The following is a 16,194-nucleotide window of genomic DNA, read 5'->3' on the forward strand; positions in this document are numbered from 1 at the left end:
TATTTTTTTCTATCCTGATTGATTTTAGTCCTCTAGTCTGAATGCTATGTTTGAATAGACATGTCTGCTGTGAGACTTCAGTGTAAACACCGACTGTTGTGATTGGCTGACATGTTTGCATATGAAATAAGTTTTACATGTGCAACTGGTGCTGCCAGGCAGTTAGGGATTGAACCCCCACTGCGAAACCTTTACCACGTTTTTACTATTACTGCTGTCAATACTAAATATGAAAAGTTTTGATTATAGCACTATATTTAGGCCTACTTCCAACGCATGAAAGCTTGCAGCGATGAGCATTGTAGCCAATGACAGACAGCCTATTGATCATGTGATGACAGTGATCATGTCATTGGAACTTGGTTTCTGCACTCTCACAAATGCTTCCATCATTACTAACATTGCAAACACGGTGTAAATACAGTTAGAGATTCATAATGGGAGTTTTTGTGAGAATCCAGAACTCAGTCGCTGATCTTGCGCTGTTTGATTGACAGTTTTAACGACTGTAAAAGGAGCGTTGTTTGATCGCTTTCTGTATGTAATTTCATCACATTTAAATAGCAGACTATTTTAATGCTACTAAAAGAAACAATATTAAGAAGATCATTTAGTCACTGGCTTGATTTACTGACGCATAAACAGCTTTAAACAATTTTGAGACAAAAACATCTGACTGAACATTAGATTGAACACTGCTACGTGTTGTGGCTGTCAGATCCATATCTTGCAGCAGAGTGTTTGCAAAGCCATGCATGATTGTGACTGATTTACCAAAGAATCCACAGTGAAATGTAGCGAATACAAACAAGAAATTCTCTGCTGAGACTTTCACATAGTTGAAAATAACCAATTCCTAGCATTAGGATCCTTTGGTAGTTAATGTTATTTTCGTCCAGTCAGTGATCCTGTATCGATTTCTCTCCCTCTCATGTCACTATTTACAAACGCGCCAGAGGGCTGCGCCAAAGACGAAGTAGGTGTTCATTTTCTCACAGTGGCGGTCTTTTGCTGCACTATGACATAATAAATTAGCACATTTCACATCGAGTCATTCACTGACCTTGGTTTCAATAAAAGCTGTTTTTGGACTAACAAAGAAGTTTTCAGTTCTGAAATGTACAGGATATTCTTATAGTATGATCATGATGACCTTCTTGTATGTCAAAAGCTCAAGGAAAATTTGATTTCTCAATTCATGACCCCTTTAAACTTCAAATACAACCTCATAGTGTGTACATGAAAGGGAGTGCAGTCATTTGGCTTACAAAATATTAAACATTATAATTTAAACAGTTTCTGATGCTTTTAAACTGTTTAGTTAAACTTTTTAAAAATATATTTTTTACTTTAAACCATTTTTGCCTTCAATGTCTAGCATATATTACATAGACCAAAAAAAGCATTGGGCGGGTTGTAGAATTATTAAATAATTGTGTGATTTATCAAACTAGTTCAGCCCTAGTATTCATCCTTTCATTTACTCATCCATCATAACCTTCTCTTTGTCTTTTTGTGCATTATCTTCTCTTTTGTTTTTTATTACACTCTCTTTTTAACAGGCAATCTAAAAAACAGCCGTCGCTCCTCCTATTTGCTGGCCATTACCACGGAACGCTCCAAGTCATGTGATGAGGGTCTGAACACCTTCAAGGAGGAGAGCAGTGTTTTCTCGTGAGTGCGATGAGTATCAGGACAGCTATCATAACATTGTTCTCTGGAGCAACCACTGCACAATGCACATAATATGGTGTTTGATGTCTCATCTCTTTACAAGCATACTCAGGCACTTAACAATATGGCTTCTGGAACTCAAGTTAAATTATTTGAAATGCAAATTACTGCATGAAGTTTTGTAGAGTTTTCATTTTGATTAAATTGAGAATCATTTGGATGTAGTTCAGTTCTAGTATATTTTTACCAATACCTACAAGAATTGTCTGTTCTTTGTAATTTTTTTTTTTTTTTTTTTTTTTTTTTTTTTTACAGGAGACTACCAAAACGGGTTAAAAGCTTTTTCACAGATGGCGTGAGTTCTCCTCTCTATTCAACCTCAATTACAGTAATTCTTCATCCATTAAGAGTCTTTTTGATAATGCCTTGTTTTTTTCCAGTCTCTAGAGAGCCTTCGAGCAGCGGAGGAAGCTCACTCTAAACGTCATTCCACCTCTGAACTGGGGAACATCACTGTCACTGACATTAGGAAAGAAGGCTGGCTGCATTATAAACAGATTCTAACTGAGAAGGGAAAGGTCTGACACTAGTTCATATATCTGTCTAATTACTCATGTTATTACTTTTTAGATATTGGCAAGTATTTCTCTGGGCTAACCTGAGACCTCTGTATTTTTATCGTATCTAGAAAGTGGGAGGTGGCATGCGGCCATGGAAACGAGTCTTCTCTGTGCTGCGCTCCCGCTCGCTTTTCCTCTACAAGGATAAGCGGGAGGCAGTGCTTCACGCAGCCGAGGCAGGAGGTCATGGCAATGGGCAAGGGGTAGATGAGGAGCCAATCAGCATTCGAGGCTGCTTGATTGACATTGCATACAGCGAGACAAAGCGTAAACACACCTTGCGACTGACGACTCAGGACTTCTGCGAGTACCTGCTGCAGGCGGAGGACAGGGATGACATGCTAAGCTGGATCAGAGTCATCAGAGAGAACAGCAAGACTGACAATGGGGTTTGTTGAGGGAAAAAAAAAAGGAAATGGCCATGGCATATCAAAAGAGAGGGGGGGAAAAGGGATATATATATATATATATATATATATATATATATATATATATATATATATATATATATATATATATATATATATATATATATATATATATATATATATACACACATATACACACATATACACACACACACACACACACACACACACACACACACACACACACACACACACACACACACACACACACACACCACAGCCCTCAGTCAAGTTTGATTTTTGGCCCTTCATATTAAAAAGTTCAGGCACCTCTGTTCTTAGAAAAATAAATGTTAGAAAACAAGCGACTAAAAGTAAAAAGTAACAACAAAACAGCAAAATAAAACAGTAAATAGTCAAAAATGCAATCACATAATTTATGCGGCAGACGTCATAGTATTAATATGTACAAAAACTATAACTATACAAAAGATAACTAATACATTGTGATTCTGAATCACAGTGATTTCCTGCTGCTGTTAACTGTGGATCCACAGTGAACTTAATTTTAAGTCAAATAAAATGTAGAACTATGACTGTAAAAATTGCTTTTTAGAAGTACAGCAGATGGTAGCCAGCAATCTACTGTAAATTCACAGTAAATTATTTGACATCCTAACAGGAACTGGGCTTCTCCAGACAGGCACTCATCAATAAGAAGCTGAATGACTATAGGAAACAGAGGTGATTCTTTTGCCTACTTAATCATACTTATAGAATAGTGAGTGTGGTAGACTAATCTCTTTCGTTTTGCAGTCCAACAGGCAACAAGCTAGAAACTTCTCCTAAGATTCATCGGATGTTGCCACCTTTCTTTCTATCAAAAACTGAAAACTCAGGTGTGAACCGAGCCCCAGGGAAAGGTGAACTATCTGAACCATGACAAATAGGCTTAGACACTAAGCCCTGCTCCTTTACTCACTCTCTGGTCTGCATTTGTATCTTTCATATATGTGTCTCATCTCTTTCTCCAGCTCTAACCGATGAGAGTACTAAGGCACCATGGGGCATTAACATAATGAAAAAGGGAAAGAAAATGGGTCCAAAAGCTTTTGGCGTGAGGCTGGAGGACTGCCTGCCTGCTGCCAATAATAAGGTCAGCAAGTGTTGTGAACTAGTGCTTGTTTCATTAACTACATTATGAGAAAAGACTTTAGGGTAGGGCTGGGTGATATGGGCAAATTTATCACAATATTTTTTTCCATATCATATGAAATGCGTTCCACATATTTATTAGACTTCAGAATGAATGTAAACATGTAAACTTGTTTGTTCACAATTAAACTCCACAAAGTAAGCTACCTTTTAATTTAGGGCCCAATGAAATCCATTTTATTTTCCCCTAAATTCTGTTTTCTATTTTTTTTTTTTAATATGTATTAAATTTTATGATTTAATACATATTTATATAAACTTTAACAATGTAATCAAGCTTTTAAATGTAATCAAATGAAAATATAACAATTAATTTAAAATAAAACATTGCATTTTTATTTTTTGTCGAATAAGATGCTACACAATAGAACATAAATTTAAAACATGGATAAAAAATATATTGGTTGTATGATATTCCTTAGAAATATTATTATTATTACTATGAGAAGTACATTTTAGTATACAGTAGTGATATATTTCTGTTATAATTTATTGGTTAAACCAAACTTTTATTTTGATGGTTTGTCATGAAGATCTTTCAGTTTTAGTTTCAGTTTAAGTATGTATTTGACGGTAGTTCTTCTCAAATGAAACTGTGAAATTAGCTTGTGAAGTGGCTCTCAAAGCTGCTCTGGAGATGAAGTTCATGTGTTCATGTCCTCAGAGATGGCAGACGCTGAAAACATCATGAGCATCACGTGTGTGAGTTTGCGCCATTCATTCACACAGGGAGATGCAGAAATCACTTGCAGTCATGTGAAAAAGTTAGGACACCCTATTGTATTCCATGCTTTTCTGTATCAGGACATTACAAAAAAATCATCTAGTGCTTGGCAGATCTTAAAATTTGGAAAATAAAAATCCGATGAACAAAACACATGACATATCACACCATGTCATCATTTATTCAACAAAAATGAAGCCAAGATGGAAAAGATATGGGCAACAAAGTTAGGACACCCTATGATTCAATTGCTTGTGGATCCACTTTTAGCAGAAATAACTTGAAGTAATCATTTTCTGTATGACTTTATCAGTCTCTTACTTCATTCTGGAGGAATCTGGCCCACTCTTCTTTACAATGTTGCTCCAGTTTATTGAGGTTTGTGAGCATTTGTTAATGCACAGCTCTTGCCACAGCATTTCAGTCAGGATGAGGTCTGGACTTCGACTGGGCCATTGCAATACCTTGATTCTTTTCTTTTTCAGCCATTCTGTTGTAGATTTACTGATGATCTTCAGATCATTGTCCAGTTGCATGACCCAATCTTGGCCAAGCTTTAGCTCTAAAAAACTCTAAACTTAGACTCTAAAAAATGTTGGTATACAGAGGAGTTCATGGTCGACTCAATGACTGTGAGTTGCCCAGGGCCCATGGCTACAAAACAAGACCAAAATCATCAGCCCTCCACCAGCCTGCTTGACTTTTGGTATGAGGTGTTTGTGATAATATGCTGTTTTTGGTTTTCACCAAACTTGGCGATGTGCATTATGGCTAAACACCTCTACTTTGGTCTTGTCTGTCCAAAGGACATTGTTCCAGAAGTCTTATTGTTTGTTCAGAAGCAACTTTGCAAACCTAAGCCATGCTGCCATGTTTTTTTAGAGAGAAGAAGCTTTCTCCAGGAAACCCTTCCAAACATTCCTCACTTGACCCATCTTTTTCTAATTGTACTCTTTTGAACTTTATCATTTAACATGTTAACTGAGGCCTGTAGAGTCTGAGGTGTAGCTCTTGGGCTGTCTGCAATTTCTCTGAGCATTACACGGTTTGATCTTGGGGTGAATATGCTGGGACGTCCACTCATGGGAAGATTGGTGTCTGTTTTGAATATTTTCCACTTGTGAATAATCTATCCCACTGTGGAATAATGGATTTCAAATTGTTTTGAAATGGCCTTGTAACTGTTTCCAGATTGATGGCAGCAACAATTACTTCTCTATGATCATTGCTGACGTCTTTCCTCCTTGGCATTGTTAACACACACCTGAAGGCTCCAGATGCTCAAACTGCCAGAACTTCAGCTTTTATAGAGATGATCATACTTGGTGATGATCTGCTGTAGGCTGTGTTAGATTAATCCATATCGAGTAAAAATGTCCAGAGCTTATCATCGTTATCGATATAAATTTTATCGTGATCTTGATATGTTATTGTTTATCACCCAGCCCTACTTTGGGGCTTTACACATTTTTTTGTGAAATACTTCTATCTCTCAAAACCCAAAGCTAAGGCTAAAAAAGCTGTGGTGCAGCAGTTGAGCTTGTCCACCTGACATGGCTATGGTGCTCGTGTGGGTGCCCGGGTTCGAGTCTGGCCTGCCACATGCCCTAATCCTATTTTCCCTTTTTCTGACAAATAATTTTCTATATTAAGACTTAAAATAAAGCAAGTAAGATTTAAAAGCCTACAAAACTATATTTTGAGGAAAAAATTGTGCCAAAATTCTATTTTTTTTGGAAGATATCACTGAACACATATTTGATCATAGCAAAAGTACATTTCTTACTGAAGTTAATTGTTTATCTCAGCTTTTAGTGTTTATTATCATAGCAGATTTGTCTTGTTTTAAATAATCTCCAATCGGTTATTTATCAGTTTAGATATTTCTTAAATACTTCGCTATCTAGCAGAAGGCACTAGCAATGCTTGAATCCCAGTTGTGCAGGTGGGGCACATTGTAACACTGGATTTTATTGAGAAACAATGAGAAAACAGGTGACTAAAGACTGAGAGCCAGTGTTCAGAAATTATTATTTCAAGAAGTTTAAAGCATTCTGGCTCTTTGTGTCCTGTTGAGGGGTGTGTTGTGTTCAGCTCTGTGTCTAATTGGGGAATTGGGCTAGTTTTGGCCATGATTGGGTGGGTTTTGAAAAGCAGTTTGGCTGGTTTTGTTACGCAACCCTGGCTACCACAAGAATGGAAGTTCAAACACAAAATTCTAAAGATGGCTGCGCACTTGTTTCTCTGTCGCATAAGGCCTGAAGCAGACTAATATACTTATGGATAGCTGAAGCAAATTGATTTAGTCTTGATCTGCCCCAATGGCTCTCAATCATAATGTGCTGCAGTTCCATTTTTCACCTCAGATTTACATTGGAAAATTGTCTGGGTGCTGTAGAGCACCCTCTGCCCCGTTTAGTATCACAATACATGCCTGCTGAGTTAAATTAATATCCTGCTCACTTTACAACTTAAAATAGTCTAGAAAATCTGAAAAATATTTGTTACAGAATTCTGAACACATTTACAATTTATTATCAGTTCAGTTTATATAGAGGTCTATGTTTTGGATAAATATTTTGGTGGGGCACTGCCCCCCCTGCCCTTACAGACAAGCCACGGCTGGATAGACATACATCTCTTTAGTGGCTTGTACTGTTATTTAATGTGTTTTTGGATTGTTCTGCTGATAAAACACTGCATCTAGGAGCTCTATACAGCTTTTTACAGCAGATGCCATTAAAAACACAGCAAGTCTATCCCTCACAGCCTCCCTTTCTAACCCGTCATGTTGCTGCTCTGAAGAAGGTCTATGGGGCATGTTGTCACATTTCGCTTCTATTCTTTTGGGGTAAATATAGAAAAAAGTATACACTGTCATAATGAAACAAGACCACATATTTGTACTAGATGTGTGAAATGAATGTGTAAAAAAAAAAAAAAAAAAACCTCTTAACCCCCGAGTGGATTTACACAAACTAAAAAAGTCAGAAAGTGTTAGGTTGTGCCCTGCTCTCCCCTAGTGATCATTTATTATTTGCTTGTTTGTGTAGTTTGTCCCACAGATTGTGGTTACATGCTGTTGTCTGGTGGAAGAGATGGGTTTGGAATATATTGGTATCTACAGAGTGCCAGGGAACAATGCCATGGTGTCTTCTCTTCAGGATCAGCTCAACAAGGGCATGGATATAGACGCTGCTGAGGAGGTGAGGTGGGAGCATGACAAAGACAGACAGAGAATCTTCAGGGATAAATCAGAACAGTAATCACACTGTTTGTTTACAGAGATGGCAAGACCTGAATGTCATCAGCAGTCTTCTGAAGTCCTTCTTCAGGAAGCTTCCAGAACCTCTTTTTACAGATGGTATATTCAGCTCAACTCACTCTTAAATTCATTCACATAAAGCCTTTGCATGGACGTCAGAACGAAGTGGGTGTGCATACATTTAAAAACACAGCTCATTGCTGCCCTCTACCTGCAGATAAATATAATGATTTCATTGATGCCAACCGTTTAGAGGATGCAGGAGACCGCTTAAAGACCATGAGGAAACTTGTATGTATCATCAGTTTATTAATTCAGTTTCAGCAAATTTGTATTTGCAGTCGCTTACCAAAGTTTTGTGATGTCCTTGGTTATGTTTCTCTTTTAGATACGTGACCTGCCGGAACACTACTACCACACACTGAAGTTTCTAATCAGCCACCTGAAAACAGTTGCGGACCATTCAGAGAAGAATAAGGTTCATGCAGTACTAGACATACTTCTACAATACCAAAAACAAACGAACAAACAAACAAACCAAAAACTAAATGAGTGTTTCTTCAACTCTTTTGACCATGGGGACTTTTAGAAAATAAGTTTTCTGAAAACACACTTTTTACACTAACTAATATATTTAATTTTGTAATTCCAGCAGTGTATATACATACACTACCGTTCAAAATTTTGTAGTTTTGTAACACTTTATGGTAACACTTTATTTTACAGTGTCATTGCTACACAAGTCACATGTAGTTATTGTAGTAATAACTATAAATTATGCATAATCACATGCAATTAACCCTAAACCAAACCCCCATCCTTACCCTAACCCTATAGTAAGTACATGTAGTTAATTATTATTACTCAATACTTAAATGTATAATTACACTGTGACACTGACACATTAAAATATATACCTTACTATAGTAATAACTACAAAATATAGTGATTCAGGGGCAAGCCCTGAAGGGGCAGCAACAGCAGTGCAGAGCCAGAAGAGCAAAAACAGCAGAAATAGATTGTACATGAAAAACAGATACTGAAGGTTCAGAAGTACATGTGAGAATGCACTCAAAAGGAACAGAAGTTCAGATGAGAATGAACAGAGAATGAACAAAAAACATTTCTAATCTAAGAAGAAAGACTAGTACAATGCTTACCCAGATAATAAAGGAATCGATGTGACACAACATTACGCACACTTTTATAAAGTTCTACCAGGCGGGAATTTGAACCCACGATCTTTAGATCACACAATTGTGTGATCACTGTTATCACTGTCCACCACTCGAAAGACTCGCTTTCACTCCGCTGCCGCGGTTCAGTTATGTTTAATAAGTTCACATTAAATCATTCTCGGAAAGACACAACACCTGGAAGAGAATCAACTTTTGCACCATTTCGGGCCAGAGTACTTCTTGCGGTCTGGGCATGCCACATTCAATTACTTAGCATTCAATTATTTAGCATAACCGATTAACATGCTAAGCTAACTTAACTGCTAATGTAGCTTATAACCTGGTAGCCGAAAAGCCACATTGAAACGAATGGCAACTGGTTAGCATGCTAACCAATTAGTGGGACATTTTAGCGAACATTTGTCAAAAGCATTAAAGTCAGTTATTAATGAGCTGTTTGGCATCAGTGACACAGGGGGTTATATGAAGTTTAGACATCTGTCAGTTTTCTGTTGTCTTGCATGCATGTAGCTTTATTTGGTTATTCGTTTTTCTTGTTGTTAGTACAGCCATGCACAAATTAATTCGTAATTCCTAGGGGTTTCCACATTTACATTTTACAAAGCAAATTTGGAGTTGGCATGTCAGTGTCACATTATTACTCAAATTGCCTTCAAATTACTGACAATGGCAATGTTTTTTTTTTGTTGTTGTTGTTGTTTTTTTTTTTAATTTGCTTTATTATAGCAAGCGTCTTCTTTGAAAGTAGGCTATTATGTTGTGTAATATTTGGGGGAGCAGCATGCATTTTGACAAGAAAATGACATTCAAGTGTCATACAATGTGACTATATATCAGCTTGTGAGCGTGAGGCACAGGTTAACATGAGGCCAGCCCTTCCCATAATGAAATAAAGACTTTTGAATGATTTGTAAATCAATAACCCTGCACATTCTGTTGCTATGTGATTGTTCATCGTGATAAGACACTTTAACAATAAGTTGATTGCTTTTTTTGACGCAGTTCGAGTCCCGTGACAAGCATGACTTAATTGGAATTTTTGTTAAACAAACTTTTGCCATTACAAGTAATGAAATCCCTTATTTTTTCATCTTTAGTTTAGTTTAGTTCATTGATTTATAAAACACATTTCAAAACAACAGAGGATGCAACCAAAGTGCTGTACAGGAAAATTAAAACAAAATTAATTTTCTGCTCAAAACCTTGAGGACAAATGAAAGATTTACACCCTCAATTAAAACATAAAGAATACAAATAAGTTTTTAAATAGGATTTAAAAGTAGAAACAGAAGGGGAAGTTCTAATATTGAGAGGGAGACTGTTCCAGAGTCAAGGAGCAGCTGTACTGGACGAGAAGATCACTGAGAAGCAAGTCCATGCAAAGCTTTAAAAACAAAAAGCAAAATTTTAAAATCAATCCGGGACTTAACTGGTAGCCAGTGGAGAGAGGCAAGCACAGGAGTAATGTGTTGATGCTTTTTAGTGCCAGTCAGTAGCCTGGCTGCTGCATTTTGAACCATTTGCAGTCGATTGACAGTTGAATTAGGCAAACCCAGGTATAGAGAATTACAGTACCAACTTTGAAGTAATAAATGCATGAATAACAGTTTCAGGATCTTTCTTAGAGAGCACTGTCTTAATTTTAAGAAACTGAGAAAAAAGAAACTGCTTTTTACAACAGCGCTAATCTGCTTATCAAAACCCAAGCTGATTGACTATGTCAGAGGTCATATCGATGGGGCAAAGGTAATAATTTCAGTTTTGTCATTGTTTAGCTGTAAGAAGAATCTTTACAATAATGCCAGCATCATGTAGTGCAAATGTTTAATTGTAATGGACATATTGCACAGGCTTTCAGAATTGACGAACGGCTTAGTCTGTTTATTCGGCATTATATAATACTTCATATAGGGTCTTATTAGAGGTGCAGAATGCCAGACAGCAACTTTTCGGCATTGCACCAAGCAAAATCAACCGTAATCATTACAAAAAGGAAATATCAAGCGCCTAACAAGGTCTACGCGTGTTAAGTTTGTTTTCCCCTACGGCATAAATGGATATGGCATTTTCGGTAACACTTTAGTATAGGGAACATGTATTCACTATTAACTACGACTTTTCCCTCAATAAACTCCTAATTTACTGCTTATTAATAGCTAGTAAGGTAGTTGTTGAGTTTAGGTATTGGGTAGGATTACGAATGTAGAATAAGGTCATGCAGAATAAGGCATTAATATGTGCTTAATAATTACTAATAAACAGCCAATATTCTAGTAATATGCATGCTAATAAACAACTAGTTAAAAGACCCTAAAATAAAGTGTTACCACATTTTCATGGGCGTTCCCAGTAAATGCCAACCGAGTCTATAAAAGTTTAACCAACTATGATGACTTCTGCTTCTGAGAAACATGGAAATGTAAAAAGGGACTATTATTACGAGGCAAGAGCTGTAAAGGCTCCCCCCTCTTCTGGAAAGCAGGGTGGGGAGCAGCAGCTCATTTACATTTAAAGATACATGGACAAAAACACCATGTTTCTCCTTCCACTATAAAATGGGCATTTACAACATGGTATAATAAATGATCTGTGGGGTATTTTGAGCTGAAACTTCAGAGATACATTCTGGGGACACCTGAGACTTATATTACAGCTTGTAAAAAGGGGCATAATAGGCCCCCTTTAAAGTTTCAAGATCTTTTAAATGTCATCTTTATATAACTAAAAACAAGAAAGATAAAATCTGTTCATTTTTATAATAATCAATCCCTGAAACATAAAAGTGCCTAAAGTTTAAGAAATACCCATATATTCAGGAGTAATTTCTGATAAAAATGATTCTAAAACTGACTCTCATTGCTTTGTAGATGGAGCCTAGAAATCTGGCCCTGGTGTTTGGCCCCACACTGGTGCGGACCTCAGAAGAAAACATGACCGACATGGTCACTCACATGCCAGACCGCTACAAGATTACAGAGACTCTTATTTTGCATGTATGTCCTATTTAGATTGCTTTCCTCTTTGGTATCCTAAAGATTAAAGAAATGCAATCAACTTTTTTGCTTTTTTGTACTCAACTGTGCTATTTTGAGATGCCATGAATATGAACTAAAATGTGCTTTTAACATACTATCTCTCTATTAAGAAAATGTATTTAGTATTTATAGTTATAGTTAATGTATTTAGTATAGTAGTTAAAAGCACATTTTAGTTCATATTCATGGTGTCTCAAAATAGCACAGTTGAGTACACTTAGATGTTCTTAAGATTATCTTAAGAAGTACTAAAGAAGAATTTTTAGTAGATTAAGTACAGATCAGAGGAAACTGTTGCGCTCTCAATTGACAAAAAGTTCCTTTTCTTTCAGGTGCGTAGAACCAAGAAAATACTAGAGCAAAACAGAAAAAAATAGCTGACCGTACACTGAATCCAAAAAAGACTGAAGAGGTCTAGAAAGTACAAAATTTATTTTATAAATTGCATAGTGCAATAAAGTGCAAAGTGCAGGTGAATTAAAAACAAAAGAGCATGAGCAGACGTTTCAGCAGATTGCTATCCTCCGTGCTCAATATGCAACAAACAATCACCCTTTTTCTAGAAAGACAAGCAATTCAAAGCAATCAGCTGAATCCAATTGTCACAATCATCAATTAGCACAGATATCAATCATCACGAGTATCACTGCAAGAAAGTCTAGAAATTAACAAACATGGCAAAAACTGTGTAAAATATACATTAAAAGTAATAAAGAAAACAACAATAATAATAACAATAATGATGATAAATAGGAGACGTATCATCCTGTCTACGAATTGCACTTGTATGTTCAATCATTCTAGTGCGTAATGCACATGTGGTTTTACCAACATATAGCAGAGAACATGAACAAATAATAATATAAATCACATACGTACTCTTGCAAGTTATCAGTTGTTTGATCTTGTATGTTTTTTGTGTATGAGGATGTATAAATGATTGACATTTGACATACTTTGTGCAAGAAGTACACTTGTAGCATGGAAAATTACCCTGGGCATCAACTAGGGTGGGGTGGAGAAGAGACATGAGTGTCTGCATGAACAAGCTTATCCCTCAGACTAGAACTCCTAGAAGAAACAAAGAGTGGTGGATCATTAAGTACATTCAATAACTGAGGATCACTTTGAATGATGTGCCAGTGACTCTTAATAATCCTCCTAATATCATTACTCAATGGGCTAAATGTAGATTTAAAAACACATGAATGACTTTTCATACTTTTGTTTGCAATCAAGTTACTTTCTTCCCGTTCCTTTAAACTACGCACTTTCTCAAGTGCAGTATCAAGCCACTTGTTGGGATATCCACGTGATTTAAAATCTGTATATAGATTCTGGGCTTTAACATCAAAATCTTCCTTCCTAGAGCAGATACAATGGAGTCTTAAAATTGACTATAGGGTAACCCACGTTTTAAAGGGATTGGATGGGCACTAGTAGCATGAAGGAGACTGTTCTTAGCTGTATCTTTTCTATAAAGAGAAGACTACATTCACAAGAAGCTAAATAAGGGCTTAAGTTTTGTTCCATATAAAGCCACAGATCCTTTTGTCACCAAGAGTGAACTTTTCAAGTTTTTCCGGACATTAAGACTGAAATGCTTCTATAAAAATGCTCCAGTAGACCCAAAAAAATGCACATGTGTATAATGTTCAAGCTATATTTAAACCTACTAGTACCTTTTGTCCATCTGTATCTAATTCATCAATTGATACATATTGTAGGCTAGTGGAAAGGGATGTGACTAATTTATTTGAGCAGTCATCTTCATCTCAGAACAAAAAGTCAAATTTGACACTTTCTGAAAAAGAGGCTCTTGACAAACTGTGCCGAAATAAAGATATCATAATTAAACCTGCAGATAAAGAAGGTGGATTGGTGATTCTGCCTTGAGCTCTCTATAATCAGGAGGCTCTACGTCAATTAGAAAATACCTCCTATTATCGAATTTTACCATCAGATCCAACTGCCCAGTTTCAGAAGGAGATTGAGATGTTTTTTCAGGAAGCACATGCTCATCTATTGATTTCTGATCAAGAGGTGCAATACTTGCTCAATCGTTCTCCAAGTAGGCCAGTTTTCTACATTCTACCCAAGGTACATAAAAGCTTGGTTAATCCACCAAGACAGCCTATAGTAGCTGGTAACAATAGTCTTACTGAACCACTCTCGAATTTTGTTGATTTTGTTCTAAGACCGTTAGTCACATCCCTTCCTAGTTATCTGAAAGACACAGCAGATTTCCTGCAATGTCTAACAACTATTCAAAATGTTGAGCAGGATGTTATACTGGCAGCTATGGATGTGACTTTGTTAAATAGCAATATTCCACATCATGAAGGTCTATTGGCCTTAAAACATTTTCTTGATTTACGTGTTGAAGATGATGGCCTTCCGTCCAATTTATCATTGAAATGGCTGAAATGGTTCTCACTAAAAATCATTTTTTATTTGAAAACCGGTATTATTTACAGATTGAGGGCACTGCCATGGGGGCCACCATGGCTCCTGACTATGCCAATTTATATCTGGGCTTTTTGGAGGATAGATATGTTTTCAACAACAATCCTTTTTTTGACAGTGTCATTCTGTTTAAGAGATACATTGATGACTGTTTTGTTATTTACAAAGGTTCTGCAAGTGATTTTGAAACATTTGTTCTATATATATGAATTGTTTAAGACCTTCGATTAAGTTCACACATAATGTGGTTATTACAAATGTTCTTGGATACTTGTATAACAATTGTTGACAAACAAATCGTCTCTTCTCTTTATAGAAAAGATACAGCTAAGAACAGTCTCCTTCATGCCACTAGCGCCCATCCAATCCCTTTAAAACGTGGGTTACCCTATAGTCAATTTTTAAGACTCCATCGTATCTGCTCTAGGAAGGAGGATTTTGATGTTAAAGCCCAGAATCTATATACAGATTTGATACTTTATACTGCACTTGAGAAAGTGCGTAGTTTAAAGGAACGGGAAGAAAGTAACTTGATTGCAAACAAAAGTAAGAAAAGTTATTCATGTGTTTTTAAATCTACATTTAGCCCATTGAGTAATGATATTAGGAGGAATATTAAGAGTCACTGACACATCATTCAAAGTGATCCTCAGTTATTGAATGTATTTAATGATCCACCACTCTTTGTTTCTTCTAGGAGTTCTAGTCTGAGGGATAAGCTTGTTCATGCAGACACTCATGTCTCTTCTCCGACCACCCTAGTTGATGCCCAGGGTAATTTTCCATGCTACAAGTGTACTCCTTGCACAAAATATGTCAAATGTCAATCATTTATACATCCTTGTACACAAAAAACATACAAGATCAAACAACTGATAACTTGCAAGAGTACTTATGTGATTTATATTATTATTTGTTCATGTTCTCTGCTATATGTTGGTAAAACCACACGTGCATTACGCACTAGAATGATTGAACATACAAGTGCAATTCGTAGACAGGATGATTTTCTTCATTACTTTGAATGTATATTTTACACAGTTTGTGCCATGTTTGTTAATTTTTAGACTCTCTTGCAGTGACACTCATGATAATTGATTGATATTTGTTGCTTTGATTGCTTTGAATTGCTTTTCTTTATAGAAAAAGGGTGATTGTTTGTTGCATATTGAGCACTGAGGATAGCAATCTGCTGAAATGTCTGCTCATGCTCTTTTGTTTTTAATTCACCTGCACTTTGCACTTTATTGCACCATGCAAATAAATTTTGTACTTTCTAGACCTCTTCAGTCTTTTTTGGATTCAGTGTGCGGTCAGCTATTTTTTTTTTCTGTTTTGCTCTAGTATATTAAGTACAAAATTAGTTTGCAAAAATAGAGCACATTAAGTACATTATAAAAGTGTACTTTTTCTTCACCTGGGGCTGATTGAGCTAAACTTGTATTAAACCTGTAACATTGCCTCAATGTTATCAGAGTTAATATAAGATTAGATATCCTGTCATTAAGTACTCTTTCTTTGTTGCAGCATACATGGTTCTTCAGTGATGAGCAGGATAAGGATGAGAAGGTACAGACTGTCTTTTTTAACCATTTTAAATATTTATTCATTTTAATAAGGGATTTCAC

The 16,194-nt window shown here is 36.3% G+C and overlaps 1 protein-coding gene across 1 annotated transcript in view; it reads left to right on the plus strand.

Annotated features, from left to right (window-relative positions):
• arhgap23b (Rho GTPase activating protein 23b) overlaps window positions 1-16,194 on the plus strand; it is a 221,689-nt gene that overhangs the window by 200,860 nt on the left and 4,635 nt on the right. Inside the window, 13 exon segments of the mRNA XM_051914342.1 lie at window positions 1,563-1,674; window positions 1,990-2,029; window positions 2,115-2,252; window positions 2,363-2,683; window positions 3,345-3,406; window positions 3,479-3,585; window positions 3,697-3,818; window positions 7,655-7,807; window positions 7,887-7,965; window positions 8,084-8,157; window positions 8,255-8,344; window positions 11,933-12,058; window positions 16,094-16,135. Of these exon segments, the coding sequence (XP_051770302.1) occupies window positions 1,563-1,674; window positions 1,990-2,029; window positions 2,115-2,252; window positions 2,363-2,683; window positions 3,345-3,406; window positions 3,479-3,585; window positions 3,697-3,818; window positions 7,655-7,807; window positions 7,887-7,965; window positions 8,084-8,157; window positions 8,255-8,344; window positions 11,933-12,058; window positions 16,094-16,135 (1,466 nt within the window).

Source organism: Ctenopharyngodon idella, chromosome 12 (genome assembly GCF_019924925.1).
Source record: "Ctenopharyngodon idella isolate HZGC_01 chromosome 12, HZGC01, whole genome shotgun sequence".
Taxonomy (NCBI): Eukaryota; Metazoa; Chordata; class Actinopteri; order Cypriniformes; family Xenocyprididae; genus Ctenopharyngodon; species Ctenopharyngodon idella.